At 40.7% G+C, this 14,100-nt stretch overlaps 1 protein-coding gene across 3 annotated transcripts in view; it reads left to right on the top strand.

Moving 5' to 3' along the window:
* The window catches only part of LOC5511434, a 60,383-nt gene that overhangs the window by 28,853 nt on the left and 17,430 nt on the right, over positions 1-14,100 (top strand). For all 3 annotated transcript variants that reach the window (XM_048734354.1, XM_048734355.1, XM_048734356.1), the window contains exons 23-38: positions 2,110-2,209; positions 3,980-4,093; positions 5,263-5,522; positions 6,064-6,163; positions 7,029-7,190; positions 7,677-7,871; positions 8,458-8,634; positions 8,867-9,010; positions 9,436-9,667; positions 10,188-10,330; positions 10,664-10,894; positions 11,158-11,450; positions 12,029-12,134; positions 12,454-12,623; positions 13,015-13,189; positions 13,311-13,349. In XM_048734354.1, the coding sequence (XP_048590311.1) occupies positions 2,110-2,209; positions 3,980-4,093; positions 5,263-5,522; positions 6,064-6,163; positions 7,029-7,190; positions 7,677-7,871; positions 8,458-8,634; positions 8,867-9,010; positions 9,436-9,667; positions 10,188-10,330; positions 10,664-10,894; positions 11,158-11,450; positions 12,029-12,134; positions 12,454-12,623; positions 13,015-13,189; positions 13,311-13,349 (2,641 nt within the window). The remainder of the gene's footprint in view (positions 1-2,109; positions 2,210-3,979; positions 4,094-5,262; positions 5,523-6,063; positions 6,164-7,028; positions 7,191-7,676; positions 7,872-8,457; positions 8,635-8,866; positions 9,011-9,435; positions 9,668-10,187; positions 10,331-10,663; positions 10,895-11,157; positions 11,451-12,028; positions 12,135-12,453; positions 12,624-13,014; positions 13,190-13,310; positions 13,350-14,100) is intronic.

Here is a 14,100-nt window from a genome sequence, read left to right as displayed (position 1 = left end):
GCCTAGATATTTGATGTACTTCTCTTTCTTGATGCATTTGCCATTTATCTTAATACTTAGAGTATAATTAGAGATTTTCTGTGGTGGATGAAAAATGATGAAGTTTGTTTTATCGATATTTAGAGAGAGCTTATTGGCAGCAAGCCAGCTAGAAACATGAAGAAGATTTTCGTTGATACAGGATTCCAGAGCAAGCAAACTACTGTTCGAGTAAAATAGGTTAGTGTCATCAGCAAAGATATGAAAATCAAATATACTACTGCATCTATGAAAGTCATTGATATAAATAAGAAATAAGAGGGGGCCAAGTACTGAACCCTGTGGGACTCCATGAGTGAGGACAACTTCATCAGATTCTGAATTATTAACTGACACAAATTGCCTTCTATTTGACAAGTATGATGAAAACCATTCATTTGCAATTCCACGAATTCCGTAGTGAGCAAGTTTGCTAATAAGAATTTTATGATCAACTGTGTCAAATGCTTTTGAGAAGTCGAGAAATATCCCACAGGAATACTGGCCCTCCTCTATAGCCCTTTGAATTTTGTCTACAATTAGAAGTGTTGCATGAAAAGTAGTGTGATGCTCTCGGAATCCAAATTGCTTGTCATAGAGAATATTATATTTGTTAATAAAGGCAATAAGTCTTTTATACATTAGTTTCTCCAAGATTTTGTTAAAAATTGAAAGCAGCGAGATTGGTCTATAATTATCCATGCAGCTAGCTGAATCTTTTTTATGAATTGGAATTGTTTTTGCAATTTTAAACTGATCCGGGACACAGCCATTACTAAATGAGTGATTGTATAATATTTCCAAGGGTACTGATAAATAGGACTTCAAAAATTTTAGAAGGCAAACTGGGATGCTATAAGGACCTGATGCCTTGGAGGGATTTAACCCAGAAATAATATCCTCTATCTCAAATGCTGTGACCGGAGAAAGGACAAAACTGTTTACTAGCGGTGGACCAAGGAAGGATTCAGGACTTCTATCTACAAGTGGAATTTTACTAGCAAGCTGACTACCAATTGTAGCAAAAAAGTTATTAAAGGCTATTGCAATAGCTTTGGGGTCTTTGACTGTCTTATTATTAATGATAAGTTTGGAGGGTTGGTTTGAGCAAGTAGGCTTTGTTGTTATCAATTCCTTAATACCTGACCAAATATTTTTTATATTCTTACTATTGGTAGCAAAGTAATTCTGATAGTAGTTCTGTTTGCTAGTTCTAATAAGCTGACTAATCTTATTGCGATAGCATTTGTATTTTGAGAGGTAGTACTCACTTCTAGATACAAGATATTTTTTATAGAATTTGTCCTTCAACTTGATTGATGTTATAATGCCCTTGGTAATCCAAGGCTTGGAAAGTGATTTAACCTCCTTTCAAGACAAGAATTCGCCCCGTTCGAGTTTGAATATTGCAAACTTTAAAGCATGGAGAAATATACATTCTATAACGAAAATAATTTTAGAAGCCTAACTTGTTCAATGATAGAGCTCCCATAATCTGAATTTTCCGAAGCTGGATTAAATTTAGATTTTTTTCATAGCAGGATTCTAGAGAGGCGCGCGATAGGGCAAAAAAAGGCAAAAAAGTGCGCGATAGGGCAAAAAAGGCAAAAAAATGCGAGATAGGGCAAAAAGATGCGCGATAGGGCAAAAGAAGGCAAAAAAGGCAAAAACAAGCTAGGGCAAAAAAATTGCGCGATAGGGCAAAACTAGGCAAAAAAGGCAAAACACTTTTGCAGCGTTCAAATGTTACGCAGCAGTTGTTGATAACTACATAACGTCCTACATAACGTCCATACTCCGACAACAAATATCGAGGTTTTCTATTAGATTAGAAAAATAGTATGACTAATTTTAAAAACTACGATAATCAAACTTTTATATCCGAAATTCAGGATACGTATAACGCAATACTTAAGAAATAGCAGTAAATCTAAAACGAAATGTCGAGAAATTTCTTGTTGAGCCAGGCTTGCGCAACACCGTGCGCAAGGCCACAACTAAACCTGTCACTACGTGATCATGTGTTCTTTTCTCAGCTTATAGTGGATGTAACAGTTAATCCTGTCACATGATCATGTGTTCTTTTCTCAGTTTATCGTAGAAGGGATAGCTGGGGCCGGGAGTGAAGGTGACATCGCAATCGATGACTTGGGGCTGGTCCCTGGGCCTTGTGACCTTGTGCAGGACACGTGTAAGTATTCACGCTCAACAATTCACTCAACCGAAAACTGGATGGTATTTTTTTATCATTTTGCAATAAAATCGTCATATTTTATTTGTAAACATTTGCAAAGGGTTGTTTTAGCGACATAGGTAGGCGAATATAAATTAATCTAACTAAAGCAAAAAATGCTTGATTACCAATTGTGAAAATTGTCTTTCGGAGTATCCTTTATCCCCTCCATTCCCACCACAATTTTAAAATCCCCTTCTCAATAACCTCAAATGCTTGTTAGCGGAGCTCCCACACGCGAAGCGCCGCGTGAGCGGAGCCCCATACCTAAGAAAAAGTTAAAACAAATATGGTAACAAATATTGGTAACTCATCGACTCGAGTTTTCTTGACGCGATGTCCGTCCGTCCTTTCCTTAAAAGCAAATCAAACTTGGCAGGTGTCATGTATGTGTCAAGAAAAGTGCAAAACTGTGGTCACGTGATTGTTGTCGTCATCAAAATAAAAAATATTTATATTCCACGAAGAAAACATCATATGGCAACCAAACTCGGTAGGTGTCATGTAGGTGTCAAGGGGGATGCAACAATTGGTCACGTGTTGTGTGACGTCATCGATGACGTCACTTAAATCAAAAACGTGATTAAAAATAAAAACATTCATATCTATTGAAAGAAACATTGTTTCACAACCAAACACGGTATGTGCCATGTTGGTGTCAAGGGGGTGCTCCATTATGATCACGTGATTGTGACGTCAGCGATGACGTCACTAGAAGAAAAATATGCTGAAGTCATCAAAACAAAAAAAACATTCATATCTCGTGAAAGAAACATTGTAAAACAACCAAAGTTGGTAGGTGTCATGTATGTGTCAAGGGCGGCTCCAAGATATGGTCACGTGTTGCGTAACGTCATCGATGACGTCACTTTAAGAAAAACTATCCCGATGTCATACCTTTTTATATCTCCTAAACGAAACATCATGTGACAACCAAACTTGGTATGTGTCATGTATTTGGGTGTGCACCAATATAGTTACGTAATTTTGACGTCATCGATGACGTCTCTAGAAGCAAAATATGCTGACGTCATCAGGTGGTTGATGGTTGTTTCACAACCAAACTTTGCAGGTGTCATCGTGATTTGTGACGTCACCGAGGACGTCACTACATGCAAAACTACTTCGATTTCATTAAAAACAAAAATATTCATATCTCATGAACAAAACATCATATAACAACCAATCTTGGTATGTCCTTGGTATGCACGTGATTGTGACGTTATAAATGACGTCACTAGAAGCATAAATATGTTGACGTCATCAAATAAAAAAATAATTATATTTCATTAAAGAAACATCGTGTGACAACAAAACTCGTTAGGTGTGATGTATCTTACAAGTGGGGTGCAGTGAGATGGTCACGTGACATCATTCACGTGACATCATCGTCGAAAATCATATGACAACTAAACTTGTTATATGTCATGTAGATGTGGGAGGAAGGAGGTATAACTAGTTGGCCGCGTAATCTGTGAAATCGTGGACGTCGTCAAAAACAGAAATAATAAAAATATTTAATATTTTTTTAAATTATTAAGCGAAAATAAGCAAAAATTTGGTCGTTTGGAGCTCCGCTTTTAGGCAATGCCTAAATCTATATATTACCCCATGTCCAGCTCGCCAAGTCTGCCTATATAAGGCAGAATACCCCTCTCAATAACCAGACTGCCTGTATGAATAACCCTGAAATACATGCTTGTTACTTACTTGATACTCTATGCCCAGCTCTCCCAGACTGTCTGTTTAAGGATGGTCTTTGCGAATGGCAGAGTGTGGGATGGGTTCACGTGGCAGCCGCTGACTCACTTCTCTCTCCGGCAGTGCCTCAACCTGACAGTGGTAAGAGCAGTGCAAGAGTTCCTTTTACTGCAGATTTTAATGTTCTGCGAACTCTCGCCGACGATTTTCAACATGTACAAAATGCAACGAAGTGTTTTGTTGTACTGCTAATTGACACTGATGAACAGGCAATAGCCTCGAAACGTCTTAAAATTTCTATCTTCTTAGGTTATTTAAATCAATAATTATAATTATTCGGGCGATTTTCAATCTAATATGTCTTCCTTCATTCAAAATCCTTTATTAGCCTTAGCAAGGCCTCGAATTATCGGGGGGTACAATACAGAAACATTAACAAAACAATATGGTGGCCGCCGCGCCCCTACTGGTCATTCCCTTAGATAAAAAAAATATTGGGGGGGGGGACGTGACCTAAGTGCCCCACCCCCTGCTACGGCCCTGTCCTTGGAACGTTTTCATCACATGACATCTCGAAAGACACTGACCAATCAAAAGGCACCAAATTCAATTACGTAATCCCAAAGTTTGCATAGTTTGCAAGCCACAAAATGTTTTTACAAGTTACAAGTTATTGACAAGAGTTCGCGGGATATTGAAATCGCTTTAAATTCTAATCTGTTTATACGGCCTCAAAACTTAAACACGAGAGTCTTATTGCCCTTGATCACTTCATTACAAGGATTTGCTGTGTTTTAAAATTTACCATAGAGAAAATCTTGAAATGCTAAAATTTCGGCTCCGTTATTTCTACCCAACCAGTAGCCAGTACTATTCGTACAGAACCAAGCAAACAAGGAAACAAAATATTTTTGTTTAAATTTATATTTTCAGCCTTATCTGTAAAATCGTTTAAAATTTCCTTCAAATAGATCCCGACGGCGCTCAACTTTACCGTAAATCAATCAGCCCTTATGTACACACTTAGCACTTGCGGGATTTTGCAAGAAACTATGTCCAGATGTTCGGAAGAGATTCAAACATATTTGCTTCAGATAAATTTTAGCCAGGTCTATTAACCTTAAAATATAGCTGTTTTGTTGTGTAATTTGTAATTGCTTATTTATCATCTTAAGTCAAGCTGTTGCGGTGTACCTCACCTTGTTTCTTCACCTTGTTACATAGTCTAGTATTGTGTAAAATCCGCATTTTCCTCCAGTAAAGTCCCTATTCCTGACTTTTTGCCGTGCCCCTTCTTACCTACTCCCCAGGCCCCGGTATCGTGCGCACTAGCCCATCCTACCAAGGACAGGGCTCCTTACTCCTTACGCCTCAACTCGACCCAAGTGACGGCTACAGATGCGCGCGCTTCTGGTACTTCATAGTGACACTGACCAGTTATGCTAAGGGCTCCCTGTCAGTCAGTTCTGTTGACTCTAGAGGTTTCCCGGATGTTTTGCTAAATATGTCACGAAGAACGAGAAGATGGATCCACGCACAAGTTGGCATTGACAGGAATGTGCCGTATAAGGTATTGACAGGAATGTACCATATAAGGTATTGACAGGAATGTGCCGTATAAGGTATTGGCAGGGATGTGCCATATAAGGTATTGGCAGGGATGTGCCATATAAGGTATTGATAGGAATGTGCAATATAAGGTATTGACATGAATGTGCCATATAAGGTATTGGGCCCTCGAAGTCTGAAGTGTCTCTCGCTTTCTTTTCCTGATCAAATTCTTGGAAATTATCGTGGAAACACCATTCGTATTTGTACATAAGATCATGTCTAAGTCTACCCTTAAATTAGTATGCGAACTATCTTGCCTCACCCTCCCCTTCCCCAAACCCCCATCATATCTCGAGAAGTATGAACATGTTGCGCTTTGACTATATCGCTTTCTAGCTACTTTTTAAGGGTCGGCTTTTCTCAAAATACCCCAAACCTCCCTGTACAAAAAAAGTTTTTTTTTTTTGCTTTGGCCTTCCGAAAGAAAGAAAGAATTATAAATGGCATTCTTTTGAAAACAATTCTATAACAGTAAGTAGATAATGAATGTCTTTCTTTAGATCAGGTTCTCGGCCAATATGCCAATCCAAGGCGAGGCCTTCGCGATTGATGACGTCACATTTACCAAGGAGCCATGCCAAACCATGGACGCAAATAATCGTAAGTTAGGGTGTACCCCTTTGATCAGGTCTGGGTCAGTTTGACAATACAGTTCTTAGCGTATTTCCCCGCCAATACACCAATTATTTATTTGTCAAGAAGCCAAGAGATAAATAAACGGCTCCTTTCCTTGTCCATTATATAAAATGGATTTACTATGGCACTAATTTCGGATACAAAGTTTCTCGCACTATTTTTGGCTTATTTCATCAAACGTTCAAGTTGACCACGCTATCGCGCGTTACATTGTGCGTGTTACTCTATGCGCGTTACTCTGCCTGCGTTACTCTGTGCGCGTTACTCTGCCTGCGTTACTCTGTGCGCGTTACTCTGCCTGCGTTACTCTGTGCGCGTTGCGACTGGCCCGGTGCAATACATTACTTTTCCGCTTACAAGAACCTAGGGTTTAAGAACCTGTTAGCCAAAAAAATACCAATTAAGACTTCCTATTTTAGGCCAATTTTAGGCCTGTTAAACAAGAACCTATCCAGCCTAAAATAAGAAACAGGTTCTTATTTTAAAGAAAATGAACCTTTAAGATCTCCCTTTAATGATGAAAATCATGATTCTCAAGTAGTATATATTGAAAGGGGTCTTGATCACATATTGTACGACGGCCAGGCAGGTATTGGAATCCAATCAATCAAGATACCGCACTTCTGACACTTTAAACCTATATTTAAAATTAAGAGCTTATTTAAGTACTTAACTAGCCTAAAGTTTGAAATAGTACACGTTAAATAAAATTCTGCTTAGGCTAACCTGGAAAAAACTAGGTTCTTATTAGCGGGTAATTACTTTATATCCATGGTTTTTTTAACTGACGACATAATATCTCTTTCAAATAATTTACCAAAATCCGCAGAGCTCTGCCGACAGCGTACGACGGATGGCGACTGCTGTGTCTTCCCTTTCGTCTTTAAAGGGAAGTGCTACCCATGGTGCATCGGGGACGGAGTTAATAGAATCTGGTGTGCAACCACTGACAACTTCGACCGAGATGGATTGTGGGGGAGCTGTGACGAGGGTATTTTTATCTGTTAGCCATATATGGTATTTCTGATTTAAGACACTTGATCCCGGGGTGGATGGGACTCTCCAGACGAGAAGACGTGAGAGACCGTCTTATCCTTTAGGGTATAAACTTCGACCAAATGCTATTCCTTAGGAGGTTTTTGACGGTTTTTCCGATATTCTGCTATGCCTTAAGGTTCAAATATTCATATCGAAGTCCCCCCCGGGCAATTGATCTGACCGACTAAGTCTTGGATTCTGCACTTCTGCGTAGAAGTGTATTTGCCGTTTGGTAGCGTAGTTCTTTTACTGGTTATTTAGACATCGTTACGATGTGATGTTTGGTATCGTAGTTCTTTTAGGGGTTATTTAGGCATCGTTATCGATGTGATGTTTGGTATCGTAGTTCTTTTACGGGATATTTTGATGTGATGTTTGGTATCGTAGTTCTTTTACGGGTTATTTTCACATCGTTATCAATGTGATGTTTCTACCACAGGCTCAGGTCCGGCTATCATTGAGCCATGTGCGGTTCGAACGAAGCAAGGCCAGTGCTGCGTGTTTCCGTTCCAGTATGGAGGGATCTCTTACTCGCAATGCACAACGGACTATCATACGGGACCTTGGTGCAGCTTGACGAAGAATTATGACCGGGATTACCTGTGGGGAGACTGCTTGGTGCTCGCCGATGATGGTATGGGAGACTGGGGAGACATCACGTGACCGGGACGTTATATATCAAACATTGTGTTGATTGTTGTGATTTGTTTTTTAAACCGCGGTGATACATATGGTTATAGGTATTACGGTGTTTTTAAGATGGTCGATAAAAAAAAGATAAAGAAGAAAAATATTTGCGCTTACAGCAAATATATGATTTAAGCGGGCGACAGCTTTAAAGAATGTTGATAAATCAATCCTTTCTTATTGTTTACAATTTAAATTCAACAGTTAATTGTTAAGAAAACTTCAAAATATTAATCAACGAATGGAGTCTGATACTTTATTGATCATATTAGATTGAAAAATTCGCAGTTACTCGCTTGGATTAGCCGATGGAAATGGATTCTGAGTTACTCGGCATTGTACGGGAGCATAAAATGGCGGCGTGATTGGCCTTCTTTAAAGACAAATATGTTTTATTTTGTAACTTTATCGCAGCGCTAGCAGGATTGGTCTCAAAAAGCGAACTTAAGTACAGAATTTCAATATCAAAGCAAGTTTTTTGTAGTGGCCGCATCGGCCGCTACATCTGTAGTATAGTCTCAGTTGCGTTGCAGATCCTGGGAGACAAGTCTGTGATCAGTTTACCACAGACGGACGCTGCTGTGTTCTGCCATTCATATACGACGGCAAGACATACAACACGTGCGTAACATACCGCAATGATCGCCCATGGTGCGCACTCACTGCAAACTACGACAGGGATGGGAGATGGGCTCCCTGTGCTGGGTATGGTAAGTAATGGGCTCCCTGTTCTGTGTATTGTAAGTAATGGGTTCCCTGTGCTGGGGCTCCATGTGCTGTGTATGGTAAGTTTGGGATCCCTGTGCTGGGTAATATAAGGTTAATAATGTGTTCCCTGTGCTGGGGCTCCCTGAGCTGGGAATGGTAAGTAATGGCTCCATGTGCTGTGTATATTAAGTATTAATGGGCTCCCTTCAAGACAGGCTTTATTCCTTTTTTCAGATGACCCCGATGATTGTGCATCTATATACAACAACACAAACACAGAGATACATTGGACGTCTAATGAAGACGCTATAGCCTCCTGGGTGCCGAGGGGAGATGACGACCTTGATGACGTCACGAAGGGATCACGAGTAGCACAAGGTATATGTGTGTATACGGACCTGTGTATACGGACCTGTGTATACGGACCTGTGTATATGGACCTGTGTATACGGACCTGTAGTGATGACGCAATAGTCTCCAGAGTGTTATCAAGATATGGTAGATAGTTGTTGTATTCTTGTAGACAGTTAGAAAAGAGTCTTAAATTCGTCCAGCCAATATTTTATTATCTAGAAATCATTAAAACTGATTACAACTTCTAATGCAATCACGATATTGGCATCCATATCTTCATGTGACAAGGCGAAATAATTGACCTGTTACAGAGACAAAAGCGTTGATAAAAACAAATGACTTTTGCTATAATTCTGAAAAAAAGGGGCTAAAATCGCGTGAGTAGCGTAACTGGACTAAGGATATTGCGGGATTCTTTATTTACTAAAGATGTTTCTTTCGATTTACAGATCACATATTCTACGAGGCAATTTTCAACAACACGTCCCGCGAGGAGCACATCATCGTGCGGGACATCCCGAAGCTGCGTTCCTTCACCGTCTGCACGTGGCTATGTACTGATGACGTCACTATGGCGGGCACGCCCTTCCGGTACGAGGTCTTGTACCAGGAGCGCTATGTCACAGGATTCTCGATCTTGAATTATCGGAATCTCGTGATCAGTGTCATGGGCCAAACAAGGTACGGAGAATGTACGAAATGCATAGGTGCGGGGAATGTACGGAATGCATAGGTGCGAGGAATGTACGGAATGCATAGGTGCGGGGAATGTACGGAATTCATAGGTACGGGGAATGTACGGAATTCATAGGTGCGGAGAATGTACGGAATTCATAAGTATAAGGAATGTACGGAATTCATAGGTTGTCTACACCACGCATACGCAGACCATCTAGTTTTTTCTACAGGTTGTCTATAGTCTTTCTAGTTATACCACTTAATTCCGTTGATTGACTTGCGGGGATGGTTGTTCTGTGGGCTTAGACAGAAAAAGAGGATAAATTGAGTGAATTGCTGTAGCACCACATGTCAATCAATGGAATGTATCACATGTCAATCAAGAGAATGCGTCAAATATCAATCAATGAAATGGTCACATGTCAATCAAGGGAATATATCAAAAGTCAATCAACGAAATGGTCACATGATAAAATGGTCACATGTCAATCAAGGGAATGGAGAATGTGTTCATCGTTTCTAGGGTGACGGCTATCGCTTTGAACGACGGGAAGTGGCGTCACGTTTGTCTCACGTGGGCATCACGTGGCGGTGTGTGGCAGCTCTTCACCAACGGTGCCCTGGTTGCTAATGGTTACGACTGGCACAAGGACGCTGAGATACCAGGTGAGAAATGAGTACTGTGTCCGTCTTTAGATGAGCACAGGTAACCTATAACTAAGAGCGAACAACACAAAAAGCGTACAACACAGGTAGCCCGTCGCAATGAATCACAGCACAGGTAGCCCATCACTAAGAGCTTTTAACAAGGAAAGCCTATCACAAGGAGCGTACAACGCAGGTAGCCCATCACAACTGCACCTATCGTCGTCCATCTTTTAAGTGAACCTTCTCGGATACTGATATCTTATAGATTGTCCACAGAGATTCTAGCTTTAATGTATCTTAAATTATATGCCATGATTGGGTCAAACTATCCGGCACATTTTATCCTTTCAGGCTCTGGAAAGTTTATCATCGCATGGGACGGACTTAACTCCTCCCGTCGCTTCCTTGGTAAGATGAGCGGACTCAACCTCTGGAGTGATGTGCTGGGCGCTGACGAGATATCCCAGCGTGCCTTGGGTTGCGGGTTAGAGGAGGGAAATGTCAAGGCATGGAGCAGCTTTCGCAGCTCGCTGTCTACTGTGTGTAACGTCAGTAGTCCAGCGGGGTGTTCTTATGTGCAAAGTAAGTGAATGGTGGTCATTGAGAGCTATTGATAGTAGTTGATGGTCATTGAGGGCTATGTTGAGGATAAATATAATGATATTGATGGCAGAGACCGCTTTCTGGTGTTAGTAGCACCGCGGATGCTCTTAGGTGCAAAGTAGGTTAATGACGATTAGAATTGCGAGAATGGTAATGAAGAAGATAATGATGATGATGATGATGATGATGCTGCTGCTGCTGCTGCTGATGATGATGATGATAATGATGACCATGTATTCCAGGTGGCGGGTACATTTTGAAGAGTAACGACTCCTCTGCGAAGAGCATCTCAGCTACCTTAGAAACAACTCGCTTCATGACTATCACCGGAAATGATGTCAGCAAGTGTTTTTACTTCCGGTTTATGATGATTGGCAGTGGTGAAAAAGAGCTCGAGCTCTTTCACAAGTCAGGGTCAAAGTCGCGGGATGAAACACTGGATGGGGTACTGTGGATTGCGTCAGATAGTTCATCCGCTGATGTGCCTATATGGAAATCTGGTTTCGTATCAGTCTCAACACTTAAGCCTTTTAAGGTGCGAATAATGAATACGGTACAGATGAGGTTACTCAGCCATAACTCGGTATCACTCGTGCCTCGAGGGATACAAATAGAGTCACATAGCCCTAGCTAGGTATCAGTCATGTCTCGAGTGCAGTGATACTTTAAGAGTTACAAGCCATAACTCGGTATCACTAGTTCCTCGAGTGATTCAAATGGGGTTACAAAGCTATAACTCGGTTCCTAGAGTAATTCAAATGGGGTTACTCAGCCATAACTCGGTTCCTAGAGTGATTCAAATGGGGTTACAAAACCATAACTCGGTATCACTAGTTCCTCGAGTGATTCAAATGGGGTTACAAAGCCATAACCACCGCCGCCTCCCTGTTATAGCCTGTGCCCCTTATGTAAGAAATATCTTATACGCGAGGTATTTCATGGTAATCAATGCTAAAACCTGTCTTGTAAATCGGAAAGTCTCGCTTAAGTGAGCTTTGACTGCATTGATTTTTTAGATTAAATCTTGGATTCTATTTTAGAATAGCTTCTTTTATAAATTCCGTTGCATTTTCAAATGGTAAAAATGTGCTAGTTTCCCTCTAACTTTCCTAGATGGTCGTGAGAGGGACTATCGTCCCTGGACAAGGCGCGGTCGCTATAGCCAAGTCGTACCTCAGGCCAGGACCCTGCAAGAGCTTTTCTTTTCACGAGATCGCAGGTGAAGTAGTCTAAAAGTGTGTCATCAGGAGAAACGCTTTCTAGCGGCTACAGAACTACTCAGTAACATCAACACAGAAAACAAATTAACTAAATAAAGCTTATTGTCCACCTGAAAAGACATTTCCAATGTTCTAAATGTCACGCGGCTCACTTCTCATGTGATTAACTTGTTATTATATCATTGCTGCATATTTAAATTTACCGCGCTTTTCCAAATAATCGAAATGGAGTCTGTCGTATCTCGGCGCTCACTCGAGTAATCAACGCGCTTGAGTATGACGGGATGTGTGCTTATGTCGATTTCCGATGGTTTTCAGCCTGCCAACAAAATCTGACATCTCCATCCGGAACATTTGTTTCCCCTCGTTACCCAAACCCCTACCCTAACAATATCGACTGTGTGTGGCGTATCATCCGGGATCCTAGTGACGTCATTAGACTGCGCATCCTGGCCTTTGACTTACAGCTTAGTACTAGCTGTACAAAGGTGCGTGATTCTGGGTTATTGTTGTTTGTTTATTTGTTCGTTCGTTCGTTTGTTCGTTTGTTCGTTCGTTAGTGCGCTCGTTTGTTTGTTTTCTTGCTCGCTTGCTAGTTTGTTTGTTTGTTTGTTGTTATTTGTTACTTTTCTTGCATTGTTTTGGACAGAATTACCCACGATAGGATATGGGATGTCGCCGTTTTAAGTGCTACGGGGCCGACTACCTGAAAACCGTTCCATTTTTTTGCTCGACAGAATAAATCATCATAGCACATGTTACCTTTAAAATAATCTTGTATCATTCCGAGGCCTTTATAAGTTTTTAATGCTATCAAAAAACAAGTTTTTTTTCTCTATTATCATCTTTACCAGTTTTTACTTTTTGACTTGTTTCCAGGACTCTCTTACAATCATTGACGGCGTTGCGGGACACCCGCAGACTACGGGTCGCTACTGCGGGACATTTGCCCCATCTCTGATACAGAGCACGTCAAGCGTCGTTACACTGATTTTCAAGAGTGGTGGGGTCAACAGTGGACAGGGATTCAAGATATCCTACAAGGCGATAAATAGTTAAGTCACAGCTATTATCCTGTAAGTCAATAAATAGTTATGTAAATAAATGATTCAATGTCACTGTGTTATCCAATTTCTTTTCTTTACATAACAAGCACGTTTTCTCGTTATTTCCAGATGCAAGCGAAACAAGGGAAGTTTGTTCTCAGATTGAAGGTAAAATACCCTTTCGTCACGACAAATGCAACCCAACAATTTCGTTTGCTGTGTCGTGGTTAGGCCTCAGTGGTATTCTGCGACTTTGACTCGGCCACATTTGTCTCTGCGTCGTTCGTAATTTCGTAAGTGCAAGGAGGGTTTATCACATCTTCCACAATTTATTTGATTTGATTTAATTTTGCTTAGTTTTGTATTTTTTTTTTCACGTAAGGTTACTTTTTGATTGTCACTTTAATGACTTAGTACGGCTTAATGACGCATCTTAGCGACTTCTTACGTCTCACTGACGTACATTACGACTTAGTACGTTTTACTGACGTACTTCACGACTTTGTACGTCTTAATAACGCACCTTAGCGACTTCTTGCGTCTTACTGACGTACTTTACGTTTTTGTACGTCTTAATGACGCACCTTAGCGAATTCTTACGTCTGTACGTTCTAATGACCCACCTTAGCGAATGCTTACGTCTGTATGTCCTAATGACGCACCTTAGCGACTTCTTACGTCTTAATGATTTACTTTGCACGTCATAATGACGCAATTTACGACTTTGCACGTCATAATGACGCAATTTACGACTTTGCACGTCATAATGACGCAATTTACGACTTTGCACGTCATAATGACGCAATTTACGACTTTGCACGTCATAATGACACAATTTACGACTTTGCACGTCATAATGACGCAATTTACGACTTTGCACGTCATAATGACGCAATTTACGACTTTGCACGTCATAATG

Source organism: Nematostella vectensis, chromosome 11 (genome assembly GCF_932526225.1).
Source record: "Nematostella vectensis chromosome 11, jaNemVect1.1, whole genome shotgun sequence".
In the NCBI taxonomy this organism is placed as follows: domain Eukaryota; kingdom Metazoa; phylum Cnidaria; class Anthozoa; order Actiniaria; family Edwardsiidae; genus Nematostella; species Nematostella vectensis.
The sequence above is the reverse complement of the archived record's forward strand: the minus strand, read 5'-3'. Positions and strand labels throughout refer to the sequence as shown.